Below are 15,907 nucleotides of genomic sequence, written 5' to 3'. Positions count from 1 at the left end.
TGGGAGAGTGCTGCATTGTTGGAGGTGCTGTCTTTTGCCTGAGATGGTCAACCACGCCTGTGTTGAGACAGTACTATTCAAAGAGCAAAGGAGTTCTCCTTGTTGTCAATGTTTATCCCTCAACCATAACCAATAAGCTGGACTGCTTGTGGGTTCTTGCTGTGCAGAAATTGCCTGCTGTGGTTGCCTACATAACCGCTTCAAAAGTAATCCCGTGTCTGTGAAGCACTTTGCATATTTGTTTTAATTTTCTTCCATTCATTTACACACGTCTCAAGTCTCCAACGTGAACAGACCTTAGTGTTCTGATTTAGGATTTATCCACCAAAGTGGGTAATGGCATTAAGAACAGCTCTTTGGAAACCTCCAGTCCCACAAATTTAAGGGCACATGAATCAGCCAGTATGCATTACATAATAGAACCAAGTTACCTGAGATCAGTGGGCTGGATAGTTGGGCTTGTAGGCTACAGGTGGCCATGAACCAGTGTTTGGACACGCCTGATTGTGGCATCATATTTTCTGCTGCTGTTTGGCCCATTGCCTTATTTTTCTGGCCCTCTTACAGCTTTGAGAAATTGCTGCACACCCTCCAACAATAGTGGAAACCTCAGTCATGGAATAATAAAGTAGGTGATTGGCTGACACTTGTCATATGATGCCCTATAAAAGCATCATTCCATCTAAACCAGCCCTCGCTGTTCTATAACATTCAGCAAAACAAAGTTTTGTAGAAGAAGTTGACTATCTTTAATCCTTTGTTTTTGGATTGGCAGAGGAAAGAGAAAAAAATAAGTACATATTCCTAACGAGCAGCTTTAGTGAAAAGAAAAAAAAGGACTTGCATTTATATAGGGGAGATGGTAGAATAGTGGTAATGAGTCTGGACTAGTTCCAGAGGTTCAGGTTAATACTCTGGGGACGTGGCTTCAAATCCCACCATGATAGCTGGTGGAATTTAAATTCAATTAAAATGTGATGTAAAGCTAGTCTCCGTAATGGTGACCATGAAACTTTCATTGATTGACATAAAGACCCATCTGGTTCACTAATGCCCTTTAGAGAAGGAAATATGCTGTCTTTACCCAGTCTGGCCTACATGTGATTCCACAGCAATGTGGTTTACTCTTAACTGTCCTCTGAAATGTTCTGTTTAAGGGTGATTAGGGATGGGTTACAAATGCTGGCTTTGCCAGCAATGCCACATCCCCCAAAGAAGTAAAAAACAAAGCACCTTTCATGATCACTGGTCTTCCCAAAGTGCTTTACAGTCAATGGATTTTTTTTTTGAAGTGTGGTTACTGTTCTAATGTAGATAACACAGCAAAATCCCACAAGCAGCAATGTGATAATGACCAGATGATCTGTTTTTGTGGTGTTGATTGAGGATTAAAATTGGCCAATGCACCAAGGATAAACTTCTTGCTCTTCAAAATAGTGCCACGGGATCTTTTATGTCCACATAAGAGAACATATGGTGCCTCGGTTAATGTCTCGTCTGAAAGACGACAGCTCTGACAGTGCCACACTCCCTCAATAATGTAATGGAGTGTTAGCCTTGATCTTTGTGCTCAAGTCCTGAAGTGGAACTTGAACACATGACTTTCTCTGACTTAGTGAGAGTGCTAGCAACTGAGCCACGGTTGACGCAACAGTAGTTTTATTTGTTTAAAAAAAAGATTTGAATGCACCATACGAAACTGGTTCACTTGCAGCTCACTCTGCACAGCTGCAAGTACCTGAAGGTGCTCAAGCGGGATTGCTCAATGATGTCTGGTTGGGGCTTGAGAGAGTTTTCCTGAGTGTGTGCTAGGTTACAGACTTCCAATCTAATTATTGCAGTGCAATCTTTATCATCCTTTGTGGCAGTTATAAACATAAACGTATTCACAGTGGGGGAATAAACATTGTTGTATTACTGTACAACAAGGATCCCTTGGATAGGTACAAATAAGGCTTGTGGCGTTTAAGGGATAATTTCCAAGATAAGGCTAAAAATGGGCCTTGTACTTCACTTTTTGGTTCATTAAAACGTACCTTTGGCTATTTGTTTCAGAAATTTCTGATGAAGTGGGGAGTCCTTCCAAATGGACTCCACGAACATAAGAACTAGGAGCAAGAGTAGGCCATTCGGCCCCTGAAGCCCACTCTGCCATTCAATAAGATCATGGCTGATCTGATTGTGGCCTCAATTCAATTCTACCTACCCCCGATAACCTTAGTCAAGAATCTATCTACCTCTGCCTTAAAAATATTAAATGACTCCGCCTCCACCATTCTCCAGTTCCAAAGATTCACAACCTTCTGGGGAAAATTTTTTCTCATCTCCAGGCATAGGAGAATGAACACCACATTATACATGCCTTGGCTTGCAGGAACCCCTGGTCAGCATTTTCAGTGAGCAGCCAGTGAATGTGGAGAGGACCACTGGCAGCCCAAGTGATGTCGTATTTTCACATCCCAGAAATGACAATACAAAGATAGCAACCCAGCTCGAGATGCCAGGCACCTTATCAATCTTTTAAACACGAGTCTGAGAATGCAATTGTCAGCTGAATGCCCTAGGATGAGGGAATCTTGGGTTTAGTGCCAGTATTGCTTTACCTAAACTTTGTCCCATTTGTTAGAGGCTGTCCATAAAGTCTGTTGTCATACTTGCAAGTGTGCAAAGCAGTTCTCTTGAGGAGAGGGTGTTAATGCTCAATTATTTATTTTGAAACTACACTTTGTAGGCAGAGTGTATAGAAACAGGAGAAAGTTCTTTGTACCTAACGTGACCTATATGAGTTTTGACTTGCTGAGATTGAAAGAACACTGGGAATCTTCATAGTCCTTTCTCTGGATGCATCTTGTGGGAAAATTGGTCAGAGCAAAAATTATGGTATACTTGATGTACACAACTATATTGCATAATTTGGTACATTGAGCTGAATTTTATGTGGCTGTTTAGCCACAGGTCATGAAGCTTCGCAAGGTCACCTATTTATTTGGTTCTCAACAATCCTGTACTGAGAACAGTTATCTATTCGGTGATCATTTTTAATGACAAGTGCATTTCCTTTTATGGCAAATAAGTGTTAAATCCACCAACCCGTTTAACCCTGAGCAACTTTATCCCTTGGAGGGTAGATTTGTAATGTTGAGGATCTAAAAGCCCATAACCAGAAACACCACTGGCTAAAGTTAACCAGATGACTGGCCAAATGGACATGCAAAGCTTTGTTTTAACTGATTGCAGTGTGGGAGAATTATCCTTTTTTTCTCTTTCAGGAAAGAACTGGTGTAAAAATGATAATGATTCAGGATGGACCACTTCCCACAGGTGCAGACAAACCACTGAGGATTACAGGAGATCCTTACAAAGTACAGGTGAGTTGACCTCTGTATCCCTTGTTGAGACAGTGGGAGAGTTGATTAGCGCATGACTTCTGTGTAGTTTATCCCAGTGTACCTCAGTATATGCACGTAAAAATTGTTTACCTAACCTAACTCTAAAATCCTTGAGCCGGAGTGTTCAGGGGCACACTGACTTTGTTTTCATTGATAACCAGTGCCATTTTTAATTTGCTTACCATCTCACCATGTCAGTGCTGGCTTTGCCTTTCACTTGGTAAAATGGGAAACTGCAAATTTTGTGCCAAGGAGAGAATAGGCGCAATGTTATTTCTGCCAGGTTGGGATGAGCAAAACTGCAGAGACTGAAAACCTGAAATGGGTATAGAATGCTGGCCCTAGGTTGTTCAGCTGAAAAGATAGCTTGATGTGTTGGGGTAAATATGAAGTTCTTTGTTTTTTATTCCCAAATTTATCCATGGAAATGATGGGAAATTATTTTGCGTGAAACTTTCCCTCATTTCTGCTCTTTTTAGGCTCCTCCCCGCGCCCTGTGTACATACATATCAGAGGCTGTTAATACATTTCCATGCATGCAGGCACAAAATTCCTCTGACATAGAGAGATATTCTGCCAGTCCCAGTAAATTAAGCAGCCTAGTAAGGCTACCACGTACATAGAATCTTAATGTTACAGCAAAGAAACAACCTATTTGGTCTATCAGCTGTGTGCTCGTGCTTTTTTTCCTAAACGTGAATCACTCATCTAATCCCACTTTTCCCCTTTGCTTCCATTTGCTTTCTAATTATCTTTTTCATGCAACCATCTAAATTCCCCTGTAAAAGAATTGATGGATCCTGCTTCAACAATGCTTTGTGGCATGCAGTTTTCCTTGCTAACTATCCTCTAGAGAAATTACAGGTTGAATATCCTTTATCCGTACATCCGAAAACTGAATGTTTTTTTGAATGCCTATGTAGCTAATTTGTATGTTAATAAAGCAATGTAATATATTACAGGTGTAATAAGTGTTAACAGGTAAGAAACAGGGTGAGAGAGAGTTGGAAAATGGAGAAACAACCTCGTATTTGTAGACTATAGCTAGCCTAGGCTTAGGCTATTGTAATGTAAATAGGTCTACCTTGGATCTGAAAACCAAAAATATCTGAATACCGAAACGCAATCCACCTCATGGGTTACACAACCTGTATTTCTTGCCCCTCCTTTAATTATTTATATGGTTATCTTAAACTTCTGCCTCTTACAATCTCACCAATTTGTGGAAGCATTCCATCAGTACGTTAACATCATAAAGACCTTGAAATCTGGTCACCCCTTCTAGTGCAAAAGGCCTAATATCTAGTCTCTATTCAAAGATGCAATCTTTCATTCTCATTTGGGTGTCAAAAACTGTCTGCAATACTGCAGTTGCAGCCTTGCTAAGATCTCGTTCTAGTCCATTAGTTCCTAGCATTTCTACACTAAACCTGTAGATTAACAAAAATAAGAATTTTGTTTACCTTTTTGGCCTTGTCTACTTGTGCTGATGCTGTTAATGGCCTGTGTATGAATGTACAGAGATTCCTCCGCTGCACTTAAAATCTCAACTATTTCGGGATTGTTTTGTTTCTTCCAAAATGTACTAATACACATTTCTCTGATCATAGTTTGACCAGACAGAGTCTCCATGGATCTATGAAAAGGAAATCTTTCTTGACAAATTTATTAGTGTCTTACGGGAATGTAACTGGTAGAGTAGATAAAGGTCTGCCAGTAGACGTAGTATACTTGGATTTCCAAAAAAACATTTGATAGGGTGCCATATAAAAGGTTAGTAGGCAAGATAAGGGATTATGAAGTTGGGCATAATAAATTAGCATGGCTGGAGATTTAGTTAATGGACAGGAAGCAGAGAGTAGGGATGAATGGGACGTTTTCAAGTTGGCAGATTGTAACGAGTGGAGTGCTGCAAAGATCAGTGCCAGGGCCTCCGTTATTTACAATCTGTGTCAGTGATTTGGATGAAGAGGCAGAGAGTGGTGTATCTAAGTTTGCTGACGTTACAAAGCTTAAGTGGGAATGTAAGCAGTGAGGACACAGAGGCTGCAAAGATATATGGGCAGGTTAAGTGAATGAGCAGTAAGGTGACGTATAGAGTATATTGTGGGGGAGTGTGAGGTTATTCACTTTGATAGTAAGAATAGGAAAACAGAATATGTTTTAAAAGGCATGAAACTTCTAAATGTTGTTCAGGGATACTTGGGTGTACTTGTATAAGTAAGACAGTTAGTGTGCAGATACAGCAAGCAGTTAGGAAGACAAATAGCATGTTGGCCTTTATTGAAAAAGCATTAGAGTACAAGAATAAGGAAGTCTTGCTACAAACGAATGGGGCTTTGGTGAGATGACTCCTGGAGCAATATGCGCAGTTTTGGTCTCCATATCAAAGGAAGGATATATTTGACTTGGATGGCCCTATTGTGAAGGTTTACTCGATTGGTTCCAGGAATGAGAAGTAAAACGAGCCTATACTTGCTGGAGTTTAAAAAAAAATGAAAGATGGTCTTATTAAAACATACAAGATACTGAAGGGGGTTGACAGGATAGACACAGAGGTTGCTTACCCTGGCTGGGGAATCTGGGACATGGGGACATAGTCTCAGGATAGGGGCCAGTCATTTAGGACTGAGATGAGGAGAAATTTCTTCACTCAAAGTATGGTGAATGTTTGGAATTCTCTGCCCCAGAAGGTTGTGGATGTGCCATCATTGAATATATTTAAGGTTGAGATAGACAGATTTTTGGTCTATCATAGAATCAAAGGATATGGGAAACAGACAGAAAAATGAGCTGAGGCAAAAAATCGGCCATAATCATACTGAATGGCAGAGCAGGCTACCGAGGTGTGTATGGTCTGCACCTGCTCCTATTTCTTATGTCCTCTACGTTGAATGCATCTGCCATTTAGTTTGGTCTTGTTTGCCTCTTTCTCCTCCTGTATTCATAATCTGACTTGCAGTTTATCATGCTAACCTAATTTGTTGTCATCATCAAATTTCAATGTTCCTTCAACTCCGTAGTTCGTTTATGTATATAGAAAATAAGTGACCCCAGAATACACTGCCCGCTACATCCTTTTTGGTCATGAGACTACTGTTTTGCACCTACTCTTTGCATTCTTCCTTCCGTTTGAGTGAGGAATGCCATTCAGCTAATCTTTCACCAGAAAGACCCAAATCCTTCATTATGTATCCAATTGTCTGTTAAATGATTCTAGACTTTGTCTTCTGTGTTGTATCCAGGAGTCCATCGCATGTATTATTTACTGTGTGTGGAGAACAACCTCTGATTCCTGTCCTAAGTTTGTATTTTATTAATTTGAACTGGTGCCTCTTTTAGAATTTAGCTAGAGTTTTTGGATTTGCCTTTGTCTTACTGATTTATAAGCCTCATGATATCTTCACCCCTCAGACCCTTCATGCAAAGGTCAAGTTTCTCCTGTCTTACCTCTGACATTGTTTACCCCCTTGGCTCTCCTCTGTGCTACCTCTAATCCATGAATGTGTCTAATATTTGTGACCTGAGCATTGTATAGAAGGTGTGGCCTGACCAGTGCACTGCACAGTTTACTACCACTGTTTATAATTCCCATTGCTAATCTGTGAATCTATTGGCCATTTTTTTTTCTTCCCTATAATCTGAGCAAGATTTCTTTCTTGCTGTAGCGTTTTCTTTGGCCCTTGGCCTTAACTTTTTCTTTTGCCTTTTCTATTCATATTTTGAACCTAATTGTATTGCGATTATATTTACCCAAATGTTTACCTACCTTTAAGAACTCTACTGGCTCCACTTCATTATCTAGAGCCAGTCATGCTTCCTCTCTGTTGGAGCAATATACTGACTAAAAGAAGTCCTGAACCTACGGCAGAGACCTTCCCTTTCCACCAAGTGTTTTCTTTATCTGTCTAATTTATTTGGAGAATCAAAATCTGCATCGATGGTTCTAATTTTCCCACAAATGTTGAATTCTCTTTTCTTTCCACGAGTGAGCATTCTATAATACAGGCCCTGTATGTGACTGGAACCTTTGCTTATCCCTTGGTTCAGTCCAAAGCTGTTCTATTTTGGAGCACTTCTCTGTTTAAATTCCAATGCTCTAGTACTATGAAACATTTTCTCCGGTACTGTGGGTTTTTTTTTTTAACCCTTCACTACCCATCCACAAAGTTTGATATCCTGGAATATGTAATTGCCAATTATGATTTGGGCAACTGTTTCATTTCTGTTCCTCTATCATTATTGTGAGGAATGTGGCTTGCTTACTGCTTGCTTTGGAATACCCTGCTTGAATTTGCTCTGACAAAGATCAAGAACACTGTAGGGAAACAAAACAAAAAGTGCAGTACTTTAGCTGAGCTGATTTGTGACTTTCCAGCACTGAAAATGCAAGTGAGAGCTCTCATGTAACTCTTCATGGCTTTGTAATTCTGTCTTTATTTAACGTTGGCTGCAAAAATGAATTTTTATTTTTTTCAATCATGGCACAGTCTTGAAAGCTACAATTAATGTATATGTGATGATTTGTTTTCGCACGCACAGTGCTCATGCAAATGATTGATCACCTCCAATAACCTTGTTTGTTTCCCCTCTCTGCCTTTCCTCCCCACCCCCAGCAAGCAAAAGAGATGGTCTTGGAAATAATCAGAGATAAAGATCAAGGTGACTTCAGGCGGAATGAATATGGTTCCAGAATGGGAGGAAATAGTGTAGATGTAAGTACTGGATAACTTCTGCTTGTGTTGAAGTGATAGTAGGCTTCTAAAATTTTCGAATGATGTTTGGGCAGACTTCTCATTCTGTTGCAGCTGCATTGCGTCTTACTGCATGGAGCACCCTGTGCTTATATTGCATCATTAGTTATGAAACTGTTGTTTTTACCTGTTGGCATGAGTTGGATCTTTCATGCCAGTAAATTCACTCAAGTTCAAACAGCCAGATTATACTCTCTGCCCATACTCTAGGCATCATGGTTGCAGTGTCTATGTTTGCAGGAGAGACAATGATTCACCTGACAGATGTCTGTTAAGTATAACCATGTTACACTATTGAAATACATCTGGGATGCACACTTTGGATTATCCCCATCGATATAGATTTAAATGCACTTGAAAATAGCTGCTGTTCTCTCATACCTCAATGAATCCAGATCCTGTTAACGAGAGTTTAACTGTTAGAGATATTTTTGTTTGAGAATTTTGCACAATATTTTGAATATTTATCAGCCCAGCCTTGTTAATTCCCCAGTGGCTCCTGGGAGAGTATTCAGTGCGCATCTAAACTATTCAAACCAGGAAGATCCAACATGTAATTCCTTGTCTGTGTTGAGCCAATCTTCTGCCAGTAGAAGCATTATATGCATCTTGGGATAATGAGTGGCAAATTGGCAGGATTTCTGCTTCTGATCTCTATCCAGTGCCCAAAGCTTGAAGTGGGTGTCAGGTAAGGACAGAATTGGGCTTGTTTGATATGCCCCAAGTTTGAACGATGGCAGTACTCATTACTGTCATGAATAATCATGTCGGAAAATTACCTGGCACTTGAGTTCATGGAGCTGTGACCCAGAAGGAGTCCATTCCTTCAGAATGAAAGTGGAGAATAGATACAATCTATGATGAAGATAGATAAAATTCTAATGCTGAAGTCCTGTAGATTTGGCATATTTGGTTGTCACAATTAGTTGTTCGTGAAGTTCTACAAAGAAGCAGGCCGATGAGTTGATCTGTCAAGGAGCAACTGGTTTTGTTGGGTTAAACAGTCATTCCACTAATCGGAGTAAGTAGGTTGAGTTGATGTGCTAAACATTTGTAATGGCCAATTTACAAGAATGTGTGTGGAATTAAAACTCTTTTTTCCCCCACCTCCAGGTTGCTGTACCTAGGTTTGCTGTTGGTATTGTAATAGGAAGAAATGGTGAAATGATAAAAAAGATTCAAAATGATGCTGGTGTTAGGATCCAGTTTAAGCCAGGTAAGGAGACATCATTTGGCGTGTGAGCGGAACACTTTGCAAAGGAGGTCCATTCAATTTGGATTTTAGTACAACTCTTGTAGGTTGTTAAAACCTGCATTTTTGAGTGGTCACCTATTAAAGAAAAAGACACTTCCCCTAATTTTCTTTTGCTGCCCAACTCATTGCAACCCCAATCATTCATGCACCCGTTTTTAAAACTTGTACAATTTGAAACCAAATACTCACAGGTAAATGTAATTCAATCGAAAAATGCAGAAACAAAATGGTGACTCCAATGATATTTAGCTGCTCGTTCTGCCATAACTGATCACCAATATTTCATCCTACTGGTATTAGTTGAAAATGTTCTTCATATAAATCCCGAGTGCTTTACTGCTGAATGTTCTTTTCCATTCAAACAGATATTATACCTTACTGAAAATAGCAGTTGTGCAATAGTCTGAAAAATGACCACTTAGCCTAATTTTGAATCACTGAAATCCTTTTGACTGAAGTTGAATAGCTCCTTCAAAGTGCAGACACAGGCGTGATCGGCCGAATGGTCTCTTGTGCCGTGTCTTTCTTAATCAAAGGATTTCCAGATGTAGATTGCATAACTGCATTGAGCTAATTGAACCTGGTCAGGCAAAGCAGCTCAGCAAAGCCCATTTCAGAGTTCACTGGAAACATGAGTTGGGTTTAAACCAAATTGTCATGCTGTTATGCCTGGAGGACGAAGGTGCGGGATTAAAAAGATGACCTTAAAATACAGTTTGTAAGGATCTTCCAAAATAATCCTTCCTGATTTAAGCAGCAGCAAAACAAAACTTCCAATTGCCTTTTAATTACAAGTGAATAGACGTTTCCTGTTTTAGCACCGTCTTTCAAGCCTGTGCTGTACCCCTCAACCCATGCAGTTGGTGGACGTCTAACATAGCAAACATTTAAATCACTGTATAGGACATCAGTTATGTTTCAGAAGACTGATAATTGGTCCGTTAGTGTTGAAGGAGCTTCATTAGTTGTATTGCAGTGCTTTTCAGTCTGATCATTTTAGAAGGTTGTTTTAAGATTGGTTGTCTGGTTCATTTAATGAGACTATTTATTAATGTAACAGCTGCCAGCTCTTCATTCCAGTTAACTGACTTTATGTATTTACTGGGGTAAAGATATTAAAATACTTTGTTAAAAGGGTCCCAGTAATGAGATTTTTTCCTGACCGTGTTACATCTTCAGTGAGTTTGCTTGTGATTATTCTGGTTGTCCACTGCTGTAAAAATAGCAGACTGTTTCATTCACTAGATTGCAAACAAGTCTATCCTTTACAGTTTTTGGGGGGTCACTTTTCCATTTTTTCCAGTCTTGTCTTCCAAAGGCTCTTGGGGCACTGGGGATTTCAGTTTGTGATTCAGATGGGCATTCTTTATGGACTAACTGTTGACAAACTGTTCAATTCTGGCAGGTGGCACTGCTAAGTGTGATCCTGTATTCCCCATAAGTTACCAGATGAGCAGCAAGGCTTCCTGAATTCGTTTTCTTCCTTTGACACCCCAGCCCTGATGTCTAAGGTTACCGAGGCCAGTCGTAGTACTGCACCCACTGGTCCAGGAGAGACCAGCTAATTCAGTACAGATATATTTCTGTGTGAAGAGTGCTGCACAGCATGGTGCTTTTATTCATAGTACCAATGAAGGAATCTTGAGACCATTGAGAGACATAAGTTTGTTTGGAGGTAGCAGTCATGCGTTTAACCCTTCCTTTACTGTGGGATATGGTGATCATCAATTAAAATAAAATATTTTAATCATTGGTTCTGAAAGAGTTTAAGCTGTCAGACTGTAAAACATATTATGGCTCTCTGCCCATCATTAATGAGCTTCCGTTCAGTATTTCTGTCCACTCAGCCCCCGCCCCCCCAGGCCTTTAAAAGACTTTGAGCTGTCAAAAGGAAGTGTGTGTGTGTGTGTGTGTGTGTGTGTGTGTGTGTGTCTCTCACCAACCTTGTTTTCCTTCTAGATGATGGTATAATGCCAGACAGAATTGCTCAGGTGATGGGACCTCCAGATAGGTGTCAACATGCTTCTCATATGATTAATGAACTTATTCACACTGCGCAGGTGAGGAACTAAAGGCTTAAATGCTTTAATTAAGCAAAGAAAAATGCATAGGTGTGCAGTTTCCACTTACTCCCGCTACATGTCAGCATAATCTGAGTGGAATTGGACAAATCAATATTCAAGACCTGGGAGTTTTAAAAATGAGTTATGCACAGGATCATTGACATTCGTGTTTTTCACAAAATGCATAGGTTCAAGGCTCAATTCACATGAGTCGGGCCCCATCCACAAAACTCATCATTGCCCTCGGGTCGAAATTGCAAGATTGCGCTATTTGGAGAAGGCTCTTCAGATTGAGCTCATTTTTTTAGGTGCACAGGCACTAGTAGGCACATTTTCATCTCAAAAAATATAATTTACTAAGAAATTGACCGGTGTGCACCGATTAAATTATTAAATGGCTCAGTGGATTTTTTTTATTAACAAGTAGTTTTCTGTGATTTTAAGTCGGGGTATGTACAGCTGGAGGACTGGGCGAGAAGACCATTTTAGCTGTGTTAAGACGACACCAGGTTACCACACTCACGTACATCAAATAATACTTTTTAATAGAAAAGAAATACATCCATCTTATTAAGCTACTTAATTGCCCTGGTTTCTGTTTGTGACTATGCAAAATAATTTAACAGTAGCATGAAGCATGACCTAACGAACACAATTTTCAAACATATATTTTGCCTGCACTTTGACAATTATACCCAAAGTGGAAACTCTACCTATTATATTTATAGTTTAGCAAATCTATTGATTGCTATATTCTTGTTCATTAGTCGCTTTGTTTCATTTTGCCTCAATCGTTTTTTTCTCCATTCCTTCCTCACCTAGATTTCTTCCCTTCTGAAGGTACTGGCGCATATTGATATAGGATTCCATGGGTACCTCACCCAAGGGGCTATCTATCCTTTGTATTTAAGACTGGACACAGTGTTGGCAAACGTTCAGTAGACCTCACTTAATATTTTATCTACTATTTTTGCTAATTTAATATCTACCTGGTTTAAGGGAAACTTTATAGTAAACATAAGAGGCTTAGTGTGTTATTGATCTTTTAGTTAGATTTAAGAGAAATCCCTATGCTTAACCAATTCTTCAAAAATTGGCTTGCATTTAATTATCAAATTAAAGTGTTATATGCAATTAAGCTTAGAATATATAACTTTAAAATAGGCCCTGAATTATGTCGGTAGGGATTATTCCTTCCTGTTACTCTGATTCACCCCGATACTTGGTCTAGACTTCGTCTGCCACGTGAGAGCTGAAAATAACCTGACTGTGGGTGAGGAAAAACTATATCCTCTCTCATTTATCTTTGCCCATTTCAGTTTGAATTACTATATTAAACTATTGTATAATTTTTGATGGAGAAATAGGACCTACTAAAATATTAGGACTAAGCTACTGGACCTCTGAGGTAAATTGAAGTAAAATGCTGCAATACTAGTTTCATTCCATTAGATGGAGTGTATTTACACAGCTCGATGATTGCTTCTATTCGAAGTAAAACAGTGCTGAAACTAGGTGAACTCTTGCAAGTGTTCCATATCTGTCAACTCCTGGATCATAAAACTAATCGTCCACCCCAAGATTAAAAAGAATCAATTTATCTGTCACTGCTCAATGCACTTTGACATCAAGTAATCAAAACCTCGGTATAAATAGTAACAGAACTATATTTGTATTTCTGCTCTGCATTGTTTAATGCATATTCATTCTTTCAGGAAAGAGATGGTCAATCTGGCTTTGGCGGTCCAGGAAGAGGACGGGGTAGGGGTCGTAGTGACTGGAATATGGGACCTCCAGGTGGCATGCAGGAGATAACATATACAATACCCGCTGATAAATGTGGCTTAGTTATTGGAAGAGGTATGATAATGATCTGATGCTGCATAATTGTGGTGAACTTTGTTAATTGCAAACTTCACATTACTGTAGTAATTACTGTATAACAATAGAAGATTACAACTTTGAAAGAAAACCTGAAATGGCATAGCAGAGGCTTTTAGTGGGGGGCACATTTTTTGGTAGGGGAGAAATGGGACTTGGCACTGGCATCTTCATTAATTCAACTTTTTCATATTTGCTCATTGGACGAGTGTCACTGGCAAGGCCAACATTTATTGCCCATTCCTAATTGCCCTTGAGAAGGTGATGGTGAGCCACTGCCTTGAACTGTAGCAGTTCATGTGGTGCACAGTGCCATTAGTGAGGGAGTTCCAGGATTTTGGTTGGAAAGGTTAGCGGTGTTGCTTCTTGGATTGTTCCTTGTACCATGTTTTGTGTCTCACTGGAAGGGATAAAAGGGCTATGCCAAGTTGGAAGCTCATCATTACAAGCAAGAAGAATTCAGTTGCTTAATAGATTGTTGTATTGGTGGATAACATGATTATGCCCAGCTATTTGAGCCAATTTCTTCCACGCCCTGGGAGGAAAGTTATCAAAATTTAGAAGACTTATCTGCCGTGATTCCTGCATTTCTCTGCATGGAGCAGAAACCTGTTTCTGTCCTCAAAACCTGAGGACTGCAACGGCCTTTCCATTCCAACTTGTGTAGCAATGGAGGATAAAACTGTTCCACTACAAACTGAGGTGTTTAGAGTCAACACTTCTCACAGCGTGTTTTTCCAGCCACCGTGAAGGGATAGATCAGAGCTCTCTCAGGCCAACTCTAATTTTGCCCAACTGCTGGCTGTACCATGTGGGGACTTTTGTCCTTGAATTCAAGTCCCCACTTGGTGCCTGCACAGAGTAGGTTGACAGGCTAGGATCTGTTGGTGTTTGGGGCCAGACCATTGTCATGTGACCCTTTAATTCCATGTTTTGAACTATTTATGCTTTAATAGTGGGAAATAGTTGTTATACCAGAAAGGCAAATATATGGAGGGTGCAGAGTGACTGGTGTCATTGAATTGCATTTAAATAAGGGTAAGAGTCAGCATTTTTAGATCGTAATCCACAATTGTGTGGTTTTCCCCTATCATGAATTATTGACATAATGGCATATGAGCTATCTGTTGTATCTGAAAACTTGCTAGGAGAGGCAGAACCATGGAATGGGGAATTACATTTCTAACATTGACTGTTCCCGCTCTTCTTCCTGGTGTGCAGAAATCAACCAATCGCTTGCAATTTTTCAGAGAATTATGGCAAATCATTGCAGTTTGTGCCTTAATCTTTTGCAATTTCCCTATGGTCTGGCCATTATGAGTACTTAAGTGATTTCAGTATCTAATCTGAGGATGTTGATGCTACCGAAATCCATTCTGGTTGCACTATGGGACAATCAGCTGATTTCCATAACACTGCAACACCACCAAAATTGCTTGTGTGCAATTTTAAACTTGTATTTCCTGGTCACAGGGTCTGCCCTGTTGGTTAGAAAGATAGGTTCAGGTTAGTAAAAGGCTGAGAGAAGCAGCCTGCAGGAGGCCAGGGCAAATGAGTTGTCCTGCCAGTGGCAGCATTTGCTGCTGGGCACCCAGGTTGCAGTAAAGTTCACCTCTGAGCAGCTTTTGTATTTCTTGATGTTTCTCCCTCCATTGTCTTGTGGTGCTGTTACTGAAGCTGGAGCTGTGATCGGGAGTGCATGTTGAATTCAACATTATACTGAAAGTGAGTGGTGTGATGATTGTGCTCCCTGTGCAACAGCTACTGTCAGTTTGCTTTACTTCATGTTTATTGTCTGTGCCGGTAAAGCATAAATTGCCAAAAGTCTAGAAGTGAGATTCCATTTCGAACCAGTTTTGCCTTCACTCTTGTGGTCTGCTCTCCACCAAAAGTGTTATTAAAGAAACTCACTTTCTCCTATGCATTCTGCCTCTTGTACTTCAGTGTGTTGGGTGGATATTCAGTATCATCTCTTCTTTTAATAAGGTGCCATTTTAAACTTGTGGAATTTTTATAGTATGTCCACTTTACGACTTAAAAAAAAAGTCTAGTCATGCAGTTGCTAGTTTTGCCCTTTCATATTTTGGCATTGAAATAACTGTTAATTAGATTATATAATGAGCAATAACTAGACGACACAGGTACAGCATTGACATGTTTAGAGATTAGAAACTCCTCCCACCAACCCCTCCCAAAATACAAAATGATACATGGGACAGACAGCCAGTGTAGGTAGCTGATTGAGTGACCCAACACCTTAAAGAAATGTTGGATCAATAATTGTTGAAAAGTGGAGTTAATGGTTATAAAGAATGTAACTTTTTCCCCTTGGGAGCTTGATGTTCCTTAAAGTAAGTTTCAACAGTGTCCCTGGTTGCCAGGGATCAGTCCATGATAGAATAATTACATAGGCCCTGAAGAAGTGTGTTGGATGGCCTGCATGGCACCTTCTCATCCCGGACTTGATAGTTTAATGTTTGTGTTTAATGTCTTTGTAACTTCTAGACTCGACCATTCCCAATGTACGTCTGGCTGGGGTCTCACATTCTATCCTCCATAAACTTG

At 39.9% G+C, this 15,907-nt stretch overlaps 1 protein-coding gene across 4 annotated transcripts in view; it reads left to right on the top strand.

The window, feature by feature from the left end:
- fubp3 (far upstream element (FUSE) binding protein 3) overlaps positions 1 to 15,907 on the top strand; it is a 91,283-nt gene that overhangs the window by 43,484 nt on the left and 31,892 nt on the right. For all 4 annotated transcript variants that reach the window (XM_078550057.1, XM_078550056.1, XM_078550055.1 and 1 more), the window contains exons 8-12: positions 3,270 to 3,368; positions 8,006 to 8,104; positions 9,257 to 9,359; positions 11,358 to 11,458; positions 13,177 to 13,321. In XM_078550057.1, the coding sequence (XP_078406183.1) occupies positions 3,270 to 3,368; positions 8,006 to 8,104; positions 9,257 to 9,359; positions 11,358 to 11,458; positions 13,177 to 13,321 (547 nt within the window). The remainder of the gene's footprint in view (positions 1 to 3,269; positions 3,369 to 8,005; positions 8,105 to 9,256; positions 9,360 to 11,357; positions 11,459 to 13,176; positions 13,322 to 15,907) is intronic.

The sequence above is a fragment of the Cetorhinus maximus genome, chromosome 10 (genome assembly GCF_964194155.1).
Source record: "Cetorhinus maximus chromosome 10, sCetMax3.hap1.1, whole genome shotgun sequence".
NCBI classification, from domain to species: Eukaryota; Metazoa; Chordata; class Chondrichthyes; order Lamniformes; family Cetorhinidae; genus Cetorhinus; species Cetorhinus maximus.
This window is presented reverse-complemented; position numbering and strand designations above follow the sequence as displayed.